This window comes from Scomber scombrus, chromosome 2, assembly GCF_963691925.1.
Source record: "Scomber scombrus chromosome 2, fScoSco1.1, whole genome shotgun sequence".
NCBI lineage: Eukaryota > Metazoa > Chordata > Actinopteri > Scombriformes > Scombridae > Scomber > Scomber scombrus.
Window position 1 is genome coordinate 26,986,256 of NC_084971.1, and position 14,544 is coordinate 27,000,799.

Below are 14,544 nucleotides of genomic sequence, written 5' to 3' on the forward strand. Positions count from 1 at the left end.
GCAACTTAGCCTATCTGGTATCCGAGGAAAGACTCCCCTGTTGTGGGGAGAGTGGATCATTTCGACCTGCTACGACTCTCCGGTTGGACAGTTCAATTAGGATATCTAACTTTTTTTTTTTGCTCAGATAATTGACTGCTGCAACCTACTCTTCTCCATCCATCACCACACTTTGGAGGAAAAAAAAGAGCAGCCTATCCAGTTTAAAAAAAAGCTGAATCAATTAGCGAATTGATTTTTAGAGCACATACATACACTTAAACCGACCCAAAAAAATCCCCTCCTCCTCCTCTTGAAGGATAATTTACGTGTTTTATTGCCACTCTCTATTAATACGACCACTGAACAAACAGCTAAATGATCCGCGGGACAAATCCCCTCCCGGGTAAAGACATCAAAACAAACGCGGATTTTTGAGGTCGATAGCAAGAGAATAAGCCGATAAGTCTAAAACACACACTCAAATGTATTAATTCTGTGCTCGGATCAATCCAAATGAAAATGAGGTATCACCGAGAGGCGCAGAAACACACGCACTCCGCCACAGCACACAGAGATTACCCCGTCGTTACACCGTGAAGACAGACCAGTCTACTGAAAAAGGGGGGAGAAAGTCTTTCAGTTTGGTGTAAAGCCGTCCTCTGCTCCTCCTCCTCCCGCTTGCTTGCAGAGTTTTGGACACCCGGAGCTTGGAAGTCAGAGCAAAAAGGGGGAGCTTGTCAGTCTTAATAGCGGTGTTACAGCACACAACTCCCGGAGCCCGGAGCTTCACTTCACCGGTAAGCGTGTGGCTGCCGGTGCTGAAGCCCGTTTCTTCTCATCGGACTCGCAGGGTTATAGAAAGAGAGAAAGAAAGAGAGAGAGAGAGAGAGAGAGAGTTGCAGCAGCTGTATCACCAGCAGGAAAAAGCTCAAGAGGACACGGACACTGTTTTAAGTCCATTTCTATCCTGCATGATGAAACCGCGAATTTGCTGTCCCAAGGGGGCTCCGGAGCGTGCGGACGGACTCGCCGCAGGGAGCCGGGAGATGATGCTGGGAACCGGGGCGACCCGGAGTGGGAGCCGGTGTGTGCCTGTCTTTCTCCTGCTCCTTCTCTGCAGCAGCTGCCACATGTTGCATGGCCAAGGTAAGAAACTCCCTGGGAGTCCTATGTCCAAAATGTCAGATGATAAACTAGGGAATTAGATGTTTGTCTTAAGATCTATTAATACAACAGGATGCATGTTTACAGGTTATGAGGGGCTCTATACAAAATGTGTTGTCTGAAAACAACATCTTGACAAGCTCATTTGTCACTGGGGTCCATGGTGAACAGGGGAAAAGTGAAATGATGACTCCCAAACTGGAAACAAGGATGTGATTTATGAACCCAAGCATAGCCGTTTATCTAGTAGTTGGGGATGTGTCTGTGTAGGAGGGGGAAAGAGAGGAGGGGTATTTTTTTATTAGGCCAACAACAGGTTTTTTTTGTGTAAATTAAGGAGACAGACAGAGAAGGGGGAAGGGGGAGGAGAGGGGTACTTATATAGTGCATGTGTAAATTATTGTTATTGTTGTAATGATGCATAGATTATAATGATGGTTGGATTAAGGTATTGAGGATGTGTATGTCTGTATATGGATGGAGGGTGAGGGGTTGATAGAGTTTCCAAGCATTGATATAATCCCCCTCTTAGTCAATGACCTGCTTAAGTCCAGGTCCTGATTTGGCACAAACCCACACACACACACACATAGACACATGCAGTCGCACACAGTGTATTAATTTAAGTTGACTCCTATTAGTCCAGCATTGACCCTGATGCACCGGCAGGTGTCCAGATTAGTGTGTGACTTGTGGTTGCAGTTGGCCACAATGTGGAGTAATTGTTGAATAAAGCAACAGGAAAGAAGACAGGTATACTGAGATTTTTTGTTATCCTGGTCAAAAGCTGTTTGTGTTGCCATGTTTCTGCCTTCTTCCCTCTTTGGCAGCTTTAGAGTGATGGTGAGAAACTGGATATTTGTGTGTTTCTGCGTCCGTGTGTGTTTGTGTGTGTGTGTGTGTCTTTGTGTGTGTACCTCGTGGGATCATGTCAGACTGGCAAAACAAAAGCACAGAAAAAGGTCAGGCTGGTGTCGACACAGTTTTCTCTGGGTCACAGATGGCGTGGTGGGCAGAATGTAAGGCTAGAAACTTGGGGGGGTTATGTGGAGGAGGGGTTCTTAGGAATGTCTGCGTGCGTGCGTGTGTATGTGTGTGTGTGTTGGGGGGTCACAGAGAGAAGTGGGGGCGAGCTATTTGTGAACGCATGGTGGAGAATGTGTGTGCAAGAAAGTGCGTGAGTGTGAAAGAGGGAGCACAGGGACGCGAGGAATGAGAGAAAGGCAGGAGGAGGAGAAGGAGGAGGGAGTGAGGCAGTGTGGCGAAAAGGAGAAGGAGGTGGTGTGAGAAGGAGCACTGGAGGGAGCGGGGAGTGGCAGGGAAAAGGGGGTGAGAAGAAAAAAATGTGGCAGCGGTGGGGGCTAGAGAGGGAATGCAGCGCACCGTTCTTGTCACTCAGAAAGCTGCGTCTGCAGTTCAATCGATGATGACGGTATGACAACACCTCTGCGCGTGTCAAAAGTTGCTCTCCTCTTCTCTCCTCTTCTTCTCCCAGTCGTCACACTCTCTCTCCCGCCCCCCAGGTGTTGAGGAGGAGTAGGAGGAAGAAGAGGAGGAGGTGGGAGATGGGAGAAACGGCTGTGCCTGCAGAGTCAGCTCCTTTTGTCCTCCCCTCTATAATGTCAAGGTCTCGGCACCAGCAGCACCCAAGTCTCACCACACACACACACACACACACATACATACACATACACAAACACACACACGCTCAGACCCACCTACCCCTTCCAGCTGTGTTGGCTGAGGGAGGGGTGCCCTGCTGCGAAATGCCTATACTTCATGATGGTTGGCAGGGGGCTGTGATTGTATGTGTGTGTGTTTGTGTGTGTGTGTGTGTGTGTGTGTGTGTGTGTGTGTGTGTGTGTGTGTGTGTGTGTGTGTGTTTGTGTGTGTGTGTGTGGGTGTGTAGCGGGCGAATTGGAAAATAGTGAAACAGATATGGGGATGGGGTTGCTGCTGCTGGTGCTGGTGGTGAGGTGGAGTTATTGATTTGATAAGCTGTGCCAGGTGGCCAATCGAAAGCTGTAGATTTTCCGGGTTCCGACCCCTCTATCCCCGGCATTTATTAGGACGTTTTATTTAAGGAGGAAAAGGATGAAATTCATGAGCCAAGGTTGATCCTCCTGATCTCTCCCCGCCTTTTTTCTCTCCTTCTCTCCCTCCTCTCCTCCTCTCCTCCTCTCCTACTCTCCTCCCCCCTCTTTCACTCTCCCTCCCTCTTTCTCTCAGTCAATCGATGCCCACACCCCTCCTCATAAATGCAAGGCTTTATATGAGCCAACTCTCGTCTCTGGGAGCACATTTAAATAAGCTCATCGATCTTTCATTTTAGAGTTTAAGTGACGGCAGCATTTTACTGTCTCTCTCCTCCTCTTCCTCTCCCCCCTCCTCCTTTCCTCCACCTCTCATCTGCTCACCTCTCCACCCTCCCTTCTTTATTCATAACTTATCCCTCTGTCCCCCCCTCCTCCCTGTCACTGAGTGGGTTCTGCCCCACAGCTGTTTGACTGATTCACATTTCCAGCTTGGATACAGACACAGCCTCGTTCGAGACTTTATATTCTGACTGGAGTCACCGATGGGTCACACTCAGTGTGTTTCAAAATGTAAATCGTATTCTGTATCCAAACAGAGTCCAGACTGCTTTTACTTACTACCCTTAATATTCCTGTTGCCTCGTATCTTTCCAACACTGCTAACTCAGGCTCAGGATTTTCTTTAAAAAAAAAACAACCCATGTTTTAGATTGACTGCATTGAGATTATCAAAATTAACAAAATCCAAACCACAGAGGACCATGTAATATTAGTCCGGTGTCCAAAGTCAGAACTGGTTCACGTAACAACAGCGATACGGATCATTAGGTTTATAATACATGGAGAATGATTTTGTCCTAGTTGCTAATGTGGATAATGATTATGGTCTATAAGTATCCAACGTGCAATGAAAAAATACGGCTGCTTGTCATTAATACTAACCTTGCCCAAGGTAATTGCATTAAAATGTGGCTTGTGCATCCCAGCTGTTAAATTTAAATAGTTGCACTTCTTTCCAGTATGAAAAATAAATGTATGCAATTTTTTAAAGTGTTCACACTAAAGTTTAGCTCCTCGCCGTGAATTTTTGGGAAAGTTTTCCTCGGATTCAACTAGGCCAAGAAAAAGGACTTCCGTCGTCACGCTGACCCAGTTGGACTGGATCTATAAATATGATTAGGTTTGCTATGACACATGTCATTGGCTCAGCTAAGCCGGCGCTCGATGCTGATTGGACCACTGGGCACGCTTAAGTGAATTGAGGTCACCGATAGGACATTTTTTGATGGTGGGCTGTGAGCTGTGAGAGTACCGAGCGTGATGTCAAAACCCAAATCAAACAGACGAGCATGCAGTTTTGCACATGTGCGCTCACCCACACACACACACACACACACACACACACACACACACACACACACACACACACACACACACACACACACACACACACACACACACACACACACACACACACACACACACACACACACACACACACACACACACACACACACATACACACATACCCACAAAGTCTTTCTCTCTCATCAGTGTCAAACACTTAAAGCAAACGTGGAAATTTGCTTAACCATGTTGTAATGAGGAGAGGTTACATTAGAAGCCTTGTCTAAGTGATTATCGTCGTCCACGCTGCACAAACCTCACCCTGACTTCTCCCCCTCTCTTGTACTTCATTTTTAGCTTTTAAAAATGCAATATTTTCACAACTATTATGAGTAAAAAGGCAGAAGAAAGTCAGCACACACTGCATACACTGTAGATCTGCATTGGGAGCTACAGTGTCTGCAGTGTGTGCAGACTTCCTCTTCCTTTTTACTCACAACTTTTACAACAGTTATGAGGCAATATGTAGTAAAGGTAAGGTGACGACAGCTTGAGCACTTTAAGGTATTTAAACCGTAGATTTTTTAAAAGCTAGTTACAAAACAGTTAGACACATGTTCTCTCTCTCTCTTCTGCCCACAGACGCTAATATAATCCCACATTCAACCAGATCGAATTTTTGGAGGCCTCGGGAGAGACTTAGTAGTTTGATGGATCGTGTGTGTTTGTGTGTGTGTGTACATGGGTGTTAGAGGAGGAGGGAGCAAAAGATGGAAGAGGCGATTGCGTGTGTGTGTGTGTGTGTGTGTGGGAGTGTGTGATAGATGTCGGGTTAGTCAGGTCTAAGAGGAAGTGAGGTCCCTGGTTGACTCCCTTATTTTCGGTCTGTCAGTAGGAACAAATCACCACACTTCCACAGCCACCTGACACTTTGCACACTCGGTCTGTGAGTGTCTGTCTGTGTGTGTGTATTTGTTTGAGAGGGACACACACACACACACACACACACACACACACACAGTTGTCCCTTGTATGTGAAAGAGATGTTTTGTGTGACAGGACTGCAGACTACATACAGTATGTGATGCTGGCAGTGTGTGTTTGTGTGTGTCAGATTGATGCTAACCCTCTATCAGTCCTAAGTGTTTTTCTCACAGCAGACGAAGTGGCAAGCTAAAAAGAAGCAGCCAGAGTCTCCTAATGGAAAATAATCACCTGTGTGTGTGTGTGTGTGTGTGTGTGTGTGTTTGTGTGTGTGTGTGTGTGTACAAAGGAGGGAGTGCAGCAGGTGTACCTTTCCCATTTTCTTTTGTTCAAACATGCACACACACACAAACTTTCAGTAGATGATATGAGTTTTTTTCGGTGAGTTTGGTTAGTGAAGTCATTAATAGGTGTGTTGAATATGTGTGTGTCTGTGTGTGTGTTTCTGCCCAGTGATAACGGCTTTCTTTTCTTTCAGAAAAGATACATTTTATAGGAATTTTCCTCAAAATCATCCTTCAGGGGCTTTGAAATATGAGCCAAGTGGGATACACTCCAGTCTCTACACTCCGCCTCACTCTCTGTCTTCTGTCTTTTTGCTCCTCTTTTTTTTGTCTGTGTTTTTTTGTTCTTTCAGTATCACTTCCCTTCTTGTTTTCTGATTCTTTCTTCCTTCTGTGTCGCCTCATGAGGGACTAAAGAATCCATTGCTGCAGGTCACACAGGTGGAATAGAGGCTGCTTTGCTGTTTAGGCCCCGGTGTTTATTATGTAAGTTAGGGGGAGGAGGTTGCTATTGATCTGCTCTGTGTGTGTGTGACGTGTGTGTGTGTGTTAGGAGGTAGGAGTGGGACGAAGCACAAAAGCTTATCTTGTACTTTTGAAGATGGTTCTACAGCGAGACATCCAGATAAAGCCAAATGCTTACAAAACATGAACTCTATTGATTGACAGAACTGCAAGACCTCACAAAAGCAAAGAAAAAGTGACAGACAGATATTGAGGTTGATGGGAAGAAGAGGTGCATGTATATGCGAGCACACACACACACACACACACACACACACACACACACACACACGCACACACACACACACACACACACACACACACACACACACACACACACACACACACACACACACACACACACACACACATACATCTTCACAGCTTTTTATTCCTTTGTCAACTGAATGAGGTAATGTTTAAATCCATGATGTCGGCTTACTCTGGTTCCCTTTTGACTGCCATTAAGGTAACACCTGGTTATTATGTTCAGTCTATATGTCCCTCTGACAGTCATGGTTCTATTTGTATGTTGAGAAGCAAATACTTTAATAATCGTGAAAAAAAAGATGAAACAGTTCCCAGTTCCAGCTTCTTAAACGTGAAGGTTTTGAATTTTCTCTGTCTGTCATCCTTGTAATTATTAGGATTTATTTAAGTATAACTCTGGTCGGACAAAAAAAAGACCTTTAAAAGGACACGCCTTCGAATGCTTTGTCCAACCAGCAGCCCAAATCTCAAAGATATTAAATAACAATAAGAAAAGCAGAGACAGGGGGTCAAGTTCTTAAAATTGAGACGCTAGAACCATCTTTGTTTTACCCTGGTTAAAAAATTACTCCTGGAGCGCCTTGGTAGCCTAGTGGTTACTGCGTATGTCACGTAAAGGTAGCGTCCCCAGTTTGATTCTGGCAAGGGACCTGTGTTGCAGGTCACTCCCCCCCTCTCCCTCTCTGTTTCCTGTTGGCCTCTATGCTTATCAAAATAAACAGAAAAAGGCCAACTATAAAAACTTGTTTGACAGTTTGAAATTGGGATGCACCAATATATCGGCCAAGTATCCGTATGGGCCAATATTCCCCATTGATGCCAACGTCAATGTCCGATGTTCTGGTTACTTGTGGTTGGACAGTCAGACTCAGAGAGCAGCTATGGAAGCACAGAAAATCCCCCTTATTAAGGAGGTAATTGTAAAACAGACTAAAGGAATTTCGAGGCAGTTGTTTTTCAAAAAGAACGAATTTCTTGTGAAAGTTATTAGAGATCGTTTCATGAATTTGTGCTCATTCAAAGATGGAATAATGATGGGCTGAATTACTTTAAAACAATCCAAAACATAATAACATTATCCAAAAAACCCCCAAAAACTTAGTATCGGTTATGGGCCAAAGTCAGCCCAGAATTTCACAATCGGTGCATCCTTAGCTTGAATTGATAATAGTGTCAGCCTTGAAAATGTCTGATGTTTTTCAGTCACAGCCTTTGATACAATATGCAACGTCCACCAATGTGACCAGTCAGTACAGATGGTGAAGTCTTAAGAGGAACCAAATCAATGCACTAATTGTAAGAGAGCAACATCCTCTTTGCTGGTCTGCCCCTGAAAATATATTTTATTTTGAAATGTCGAACACCTGACATTTGGCTTTAATGTTAAATACATCTTGATAAACTGAATTAAACAATATGACAACCTCCATTGCTTTTTTTTGCAATTTGCCTGTAGGCTATAACTGTACCCAAAAGTAATAATGTAGTTATTATGTATTATTTAAATTGAATAAATAAGAACCTTATTAAAAGTGAGTCACACAAAGTCAAAACAAGACTCTCTAGCTGCTGCTGTACAAATTATTGCCAGTTGCAGTGAATTTAATAAGTCCTCTGGTTATTGTGAAAGCAGAATAGCTACGGGGAGTTGTAGACTGAAGAAGAGTTATTTTCAAGTTTTTGTAGTGATAGCGTGCTTGCATAGCAGCTTACTTAAATATCACAGACTGTAGTTAATAAATGAATATTCCTCCTCTCTTTGGCTCTCACACCTTCATAAAAATTAAATATCAATTTCAGTGTTTCGCCCCTGGTTGACTGCTCTGTTTAATTAGAGGCTGAGATTGTCACGGAAATGAGAGTAGCTGGTCCACGTTAAAGGTCAGTCCACCTTAAGTGAACCCGGTCAGGTCAGGCTAACACATTGTCGCTAACTTTGTGGCTAACCCCCTTCACTTCTCCAGCATTTGGGGGAAAAAACAGACGAGACCTTTCTCTGGAGAAGCGCTACTGCAGCATTTATTAACAGACGCACTGCAGCCAGTACTCTACATTTAGTTACTGCTAATATTTTCCTCTGCTCGGCTCATGTTCACGTCACTTTTCTGCCACTCGCCCAACCACACAGTCGCTACCATGGATGCATAAAGAAGACTGGATACAGCATGAGAAGTAAGTAGGGACCTGTTAGTTCCTATGAAAGCTGCTCAGTGGCACATGAAGCTAAAACATGTTCTTCTGCATCATTGGGGGCCATGGAGAAAGCACACGGGCAACTTCAGCTAGCCAACCTGGCTACTTCCGCTTTAAGGTTCCAGCTAACTTGAATTAGGATAAAGCGATCTGGTTGTGCGGCTCTTCTGCACTTTTGAAATGTGATCGGATCAAATTCTGATTTGTAAAACGAGTTATTTCGCTCAGTTTTGACGCTTAGAAATATGTATCCGCTGATTTACAGATGTCTGTCTCACAATGTAAGTCTATGGAAAAAAGTTAGGCATCACGTGATGTTGTTATATCCAATTTGACCGCTATGTCAAATTGGCTTCAAAACCCCGGCGCTGTTCCTGGGGATTTGCTCGCTACACGCACACATTAAACACTCCCCACTTCCTTTAAGTAGCCACTCTACTCTCATAATAGTGCATTTCACAAGGACATCCTTTGAAGAATGAGGAGAGGGAGGTTTCTCGGATTTGATGCGCGCTAGTTGATGACTCAAAACAATTCAATGACAATGCAGGGTGTTATCATGAGTGAAAGTCATTAGTAGCTCATGCACTGTATTTGAAGTAGACATTTTAAGTGGCTATAATTTACATTTTTTATAATATGTGTAATGTGAGAGGCATCTTTCGTTGCAATGATTGTTAGGTAAACAGTTGAATACGGTCTTATGAATCTAAGTCTGTAGGGAAGAGTTAGAAAATAGTTTGCTCATTTCGTGAGTCAAGTTGTTCCACCGTTTTGCGGGGTGTAGTACTTATTGGTGTCCAGTCAGAGAAAAAGACTCAAATGTCAGAGGAATTGCAGCTGGGACAGGTGTAGATGAGACAGAAAAAAAAGAAAGTAAAATGAAGCAAAATAATGTCGCAAATAATGGAGTAGCAGTCAGATAAGTGAAGTAGCGCGGACACTGAACGGTCTATGCTTTGTGTGTGGCCCATGTACAAGAGAGAGAAACCAGGACAGGCAGGTGAACTCACCGTCGGAGCTGAATCTGGAGCTACAATCCACAGTCTGCATGGTTGCTGTACCCTAATATTGAATGCATGAAGGGGACTCAAACATAAACATGCTATAAAAAAGAGAGACCTTTAGCTATTTTCTTACTTCATCATCTGATAAAAAGGCAAGAGATGCAGGAAAACCAGAAGTGCCTAATGAAAAATAAACAACACACACAAAAGCACCTTGTCAAAAATGAAAGGAGCGGTATAGAGTATGCATATTTAAAAATGTCAAAAAAAATCTCCCACGTTGACACAATTACGATTATTCCTCCTCATAGTCACTGTTTTCAAATAAGCTGCGGCCAGAAGAAGATGAAACGAGAGCTAATAAATTAAAAACTAAGAGCAACCGTGACAATTTCATCATGTTTCGTACATTTTACGAGACCTATTGGTATGAAGACCGTAAACCCATCGATGATAATGATATGCAAAGGTGTGTAAAGCTGCACACCTCTAAAAAAAGAGCTGTAGATACATGTGAGGATTTATATCTGATTAAAATGATAATTACATGAGTTCCAAATGTGAAAAAAAAGTTTCTGATACATACTTTTTCCACATATACTGTATAATTAATGCTGGTATTCTGGTAAAAAGGCATACCCCACTTGCCGCTTATTAGTGTGATAGATGTTAATAGATGTTAACAGGAGCAGTTGCATAGCACATATTAAACTCTGATGTACTGTATGTGCACAATTATTAATATATTTTTATGATTCCTTTAAAGTAGAGGCTCAGTAGGAAACATCTAATCAACACACATTTGACAAAGAGTAAAAAAACAACAAAATTATGTGAAAACAAATCAAACTTGCAGGCTTGTTTGTCCAGATGAAGCACATTTTCACTTTTCAAATGATTCAACGATGTCTTATTCGATTAGCCCCTTATTTAATGTCCTCCTCCACTCAAAAATGTGTTAAAAGAAGACGAGAAGACTGTTTTCACCTTCATCTGCTGGAGGAGGGAAAGTTTCTCTGAACTCAACTTTAATCGGAGTTTAAGGGGTTGGCCTGTGACATCACAACTGGTTTGGGAGTTAAAAATGTGGCCCATTGTACAATTTACACAAGTGTGATGTGGAAACTTGAAGCCTCCAGTGCTCAAACACTGAGAAAGGACTTTACAGAGAAGGAGGATATGTCATTTAAAGGATTTTAATGAGGTAACTGGAAAACATAAGGGACAAATTATCATTATTATTACGAACATAGTATGTTTACATATCTTACAACATGTCTGGAGGAGATGTTCAAGTGTTTCTGTTGTGATAAAATTCTGTTTTCATTGGATGTTCATGAAAGTCTATCACACAAGATTTGAATAATATCAAATATTCGATGATATGAAAATGACTTTTTTCCTTTTGCATAGACTGCCTGCCATAACCGTCTTTCCTCTGACTGAAACAGGAAAATCCGGTTAAGATTTGGTACCTTAACTGTCATGATCCAATCAAACTGTCATGACCATGAAGTGGTGCTGCATCGGATGAACTGGCAGCACATTGTGAGCTACAGTACAGTTTTAAAGAAATATGTCCCATGAGTTCGTCCAGCACCAACAAATGTAGCCAAACCCGTGAATGAAACTTAAGTAGATGCACTTATCATTAGTGAGTTTTGTGCATTATTAATTATTAATTTATTGGAAACAGATAAAACAAAGCAGATTTTATACATGGAAGGCCACACAAAAGAAGAGGTTTACATTGCATCTGTGCAGTCAGTGTGCACAGTTAATATTCCAGATTGTGCCAAAGTGTATCCTAAGAGGACCTCACACAGTCTACATCAGTGATCTCCAACCCTGCTCCTGGAGAGCTACTGCCCTGCATGTTTTAGGTATTTCCAGACCTGATTCTAATAATGAACTGTTTATCAAGCCCTTTGACAAGCTTCAGCTGCTTGATAACAAATTCATTATTAGAATAAGGTGTGGTGGCTGCAGGGCGGTAGCTTCCCAGGAGCAGGGTTGGTGACCACTGGTCTATATACTGCATATACTTTACAGTATGTGTTTTCACTTAGTGTTGTAGCCACTTTACATATAAATGTTATAGTGGTTATTCCTAAAATATGTTTACAAGTGTGTAACATTATTTCTTAATATATTTTGACAGTTAATGTAAATATTTGACATTTTACCCATAAACTAAAGTCCATATATTGCACTGTATGAATAGAATATGGAGTGCAGGAGTGCTTCTTCAGTTTAAAATGTAAATGTATAAAAAAAACATTTAATTAATCCGAAAAATGTGTGATCACAAAAAAACAAAAAAATACAGATTTCAGTTTCATGTCACACAAACAGTGAAATCTACAAACAGATTACCATGAACAGCTGATGGAAAAAAAATTGCAGGTGGCTAGAAATACATCAGAAAGACACACACACTATCTCTCTCCATCTGTCTCTCTCTGTCTCTTAACACCTGGGAAATGCCTTTAAATCCACAGCCTTGTACTGTCAGTCATTTAGTGGCAGCACTAGATTAGTTGAAGGCTTGAGAGCAGTCTCACTGTGGGTTGAAGAAAGCAGCGCTGTCGCTACCTTCACGAGCATCACGCACACGCATCACGCACACACACACGCACTCTCTGCTGGAGGGGGCATCAAACAGCACCTCAGTAAAGTTGGAAATATATTCATAGATTTGAACTTCTCGGATCAATGTCATAAACAAAACGTTAAAACACAAACAATGCCTCTTTCTTATCGTATGAAGGTAGACAACCAGCTACAAACTAATTATCAGGTGGGTGTGCAGGGATCGTCTAAAAAGTGCAGCACGGAAAAAGAGATACCACAAAAATATTCACTAATTTCAGTCTTCACAGTGTAGTGTTACCCAAAATCACTTCGTTTTAATGCAACATTCAGTTTGGATAAATGTGCTTTAGTTTAATTTTGGGGAACTTAAATATTCAATAACTTTGCTCTTACACAGCGTAGTGTCCACAAAATCACATTGATAATGAAAATACACTTCTTTGGTTTATTTTATTGAAGATGATTGTACTTTCGAATATATAGACTGCTGTCTTTGACAAGTTTGTAAAAGTTTGTGACTTTTCTTCTGTTATGTGTGACTGATTGTACAGTTCAGTAGTAACACTGATAACTACTTTTGTTGGACAATATTATAAAGTTTTCTGAGAATTTGTTTTTTTTAGAAATGTCAGGAGCCATTTTTATATGTTGGGGCGAGTGTGAAAAAGGGATTTTATGAGTTAAGTAGTTCATACACACATAAGTCAATTTATGAGAGACTCAGATTGTCACTACAATGAGAATACAGATGTCCCACCTTAAAGATCGGTCCACCTTAAGGGAGCTTGGCCAGACTAGACTAACCCATTGTCATTTTTAAAAAGCTATTTCATAGTTAGTTTGCATTGACTTCCAAATATTTGTGTCATTTTTATTGGGGGGTGTGGCAGCAGCAGTGGTCCTGGAAGAAAATGACTGTCTTTGCCTCGTCCAGAACGTTCTAGTCAGTTTTGGGATTTGAACTGGAAACTTTCCATTGGATCATCCTCCCAGGCTGTTGTCTCTTTCTTTCTCTTTATACTCTTTCTCTCTGTCTATCACTCTCTTCTTTAGTGTTGCTGTAGACAGTTTTTACTGTGGGCGTGAGTGACACAGAGTGAAGATTGTGCATTGGAAAAACATCAAATGTGTCCCCCCAACCACCACCCCCCTCCCTCCCTGTGTGCTCCCCGCACCAACTGCACCTGGCTGAGGCTTTTTATTTGTTTGTGTATGTTTTTATTGTGGCGGGGCCCATCGTGCCATTTGAATGGTGTCTTTGCATAGTGAATCGCCAGTCACGGCATATTACTGAGGTCAGACCTGGGCTGAGTGGAAGTGCGGGAGTGTACGTCATTGTGTGTGTATTAGAGGAGCATGAATTACTCCTTCAGTTCGGAGCTTTACCCCCGCTGCAGGTGTGTGTTGTAGCCAGCTTGATGTGTTTGATCTGCCACAGGTGTTTGAGAAGATGGAAGTGTGGGTGTGTGTGTGCAAATGTGTGTTTGTGCACCCTCTTGTCTGCGTATGGTGATTTATGCTATAGGCTCAGAGCAAAAAAGACCCTTTTTGATCTCATCCAGGAATAGGCAGCAAATATTGTGTGTGTGTGTGTGTGTGTGTGTGTGTGTGTGTGTGTGTGTGTGTGTGTGTGTGTGTGTCGGTCTCTGTGTGTGAGTCTTAGTGTGTCTGGCCAGAGGTTTTTAGCTTAGTCCTTTGATCCAAGTGAGAGGTGGGCATACCTCTGTGAGGAGCTAGCCAGCAGTATAGAGACTTGGCTTGTACTGCAGAAGTGTGTGTGTGTGTGTGTGTGTGTGTGTGAGAGAGAGAGAGAGAGAGAGAGAGAGAGAGAGAGAGAGAGAGAGAGAGAGAGAGAGAGAGAGAGAGAGAGAGAGAGAGAGAGAGAGAGAGAGAGAGAGAGAGAGAGAGAGAGAGATTAATATTCAGAATCAGAGAGTGGTGGCTTGTGTTTGTGCTGCATATATACCGCCAGTCACAAGTTTGGACTCACTTTCTTATTTAAGTGAATGGGCAGATGTGTCCAAACTTTTGAATGCTGCTGTCTCTTCTTCCAGGCTGATGTGAATCCACGTTTGGACTCTTCCTTTTACAGCGCTCGTTATCTTTAAAACAGTTTGAGGAACACAATGACTTTTTATGAATGATTTAGTGATATTTATATATATGGTAGGTTGACTG

At 42.4% G+C, this 14,544-nt stretch overlaps 1 protein-coding gene across 1 annotated transcript in view; it reads left to right on the forward strand.

Moving 5' to 3' along the window:
- The first annotated feature begins 956 nt into the window (after nucleotides 1–956).
- Nucleotides 957–14,544, forward strand: part of LOC133994967 (protein sidekick-1-like) — a 240,242-nt gene continuing 226,654 nt past the window's right edge. The window contains exon 1 of the mRNA XM_062434212.1: nucleotides 957–1,128. Within this exon, the coding sequence (XP_062290196.1) occupies nucleotides 957–1,128 (172 nt within the window). The remainder of the gene's footprint in view (nucleotides 1,129–14,544) is intronic.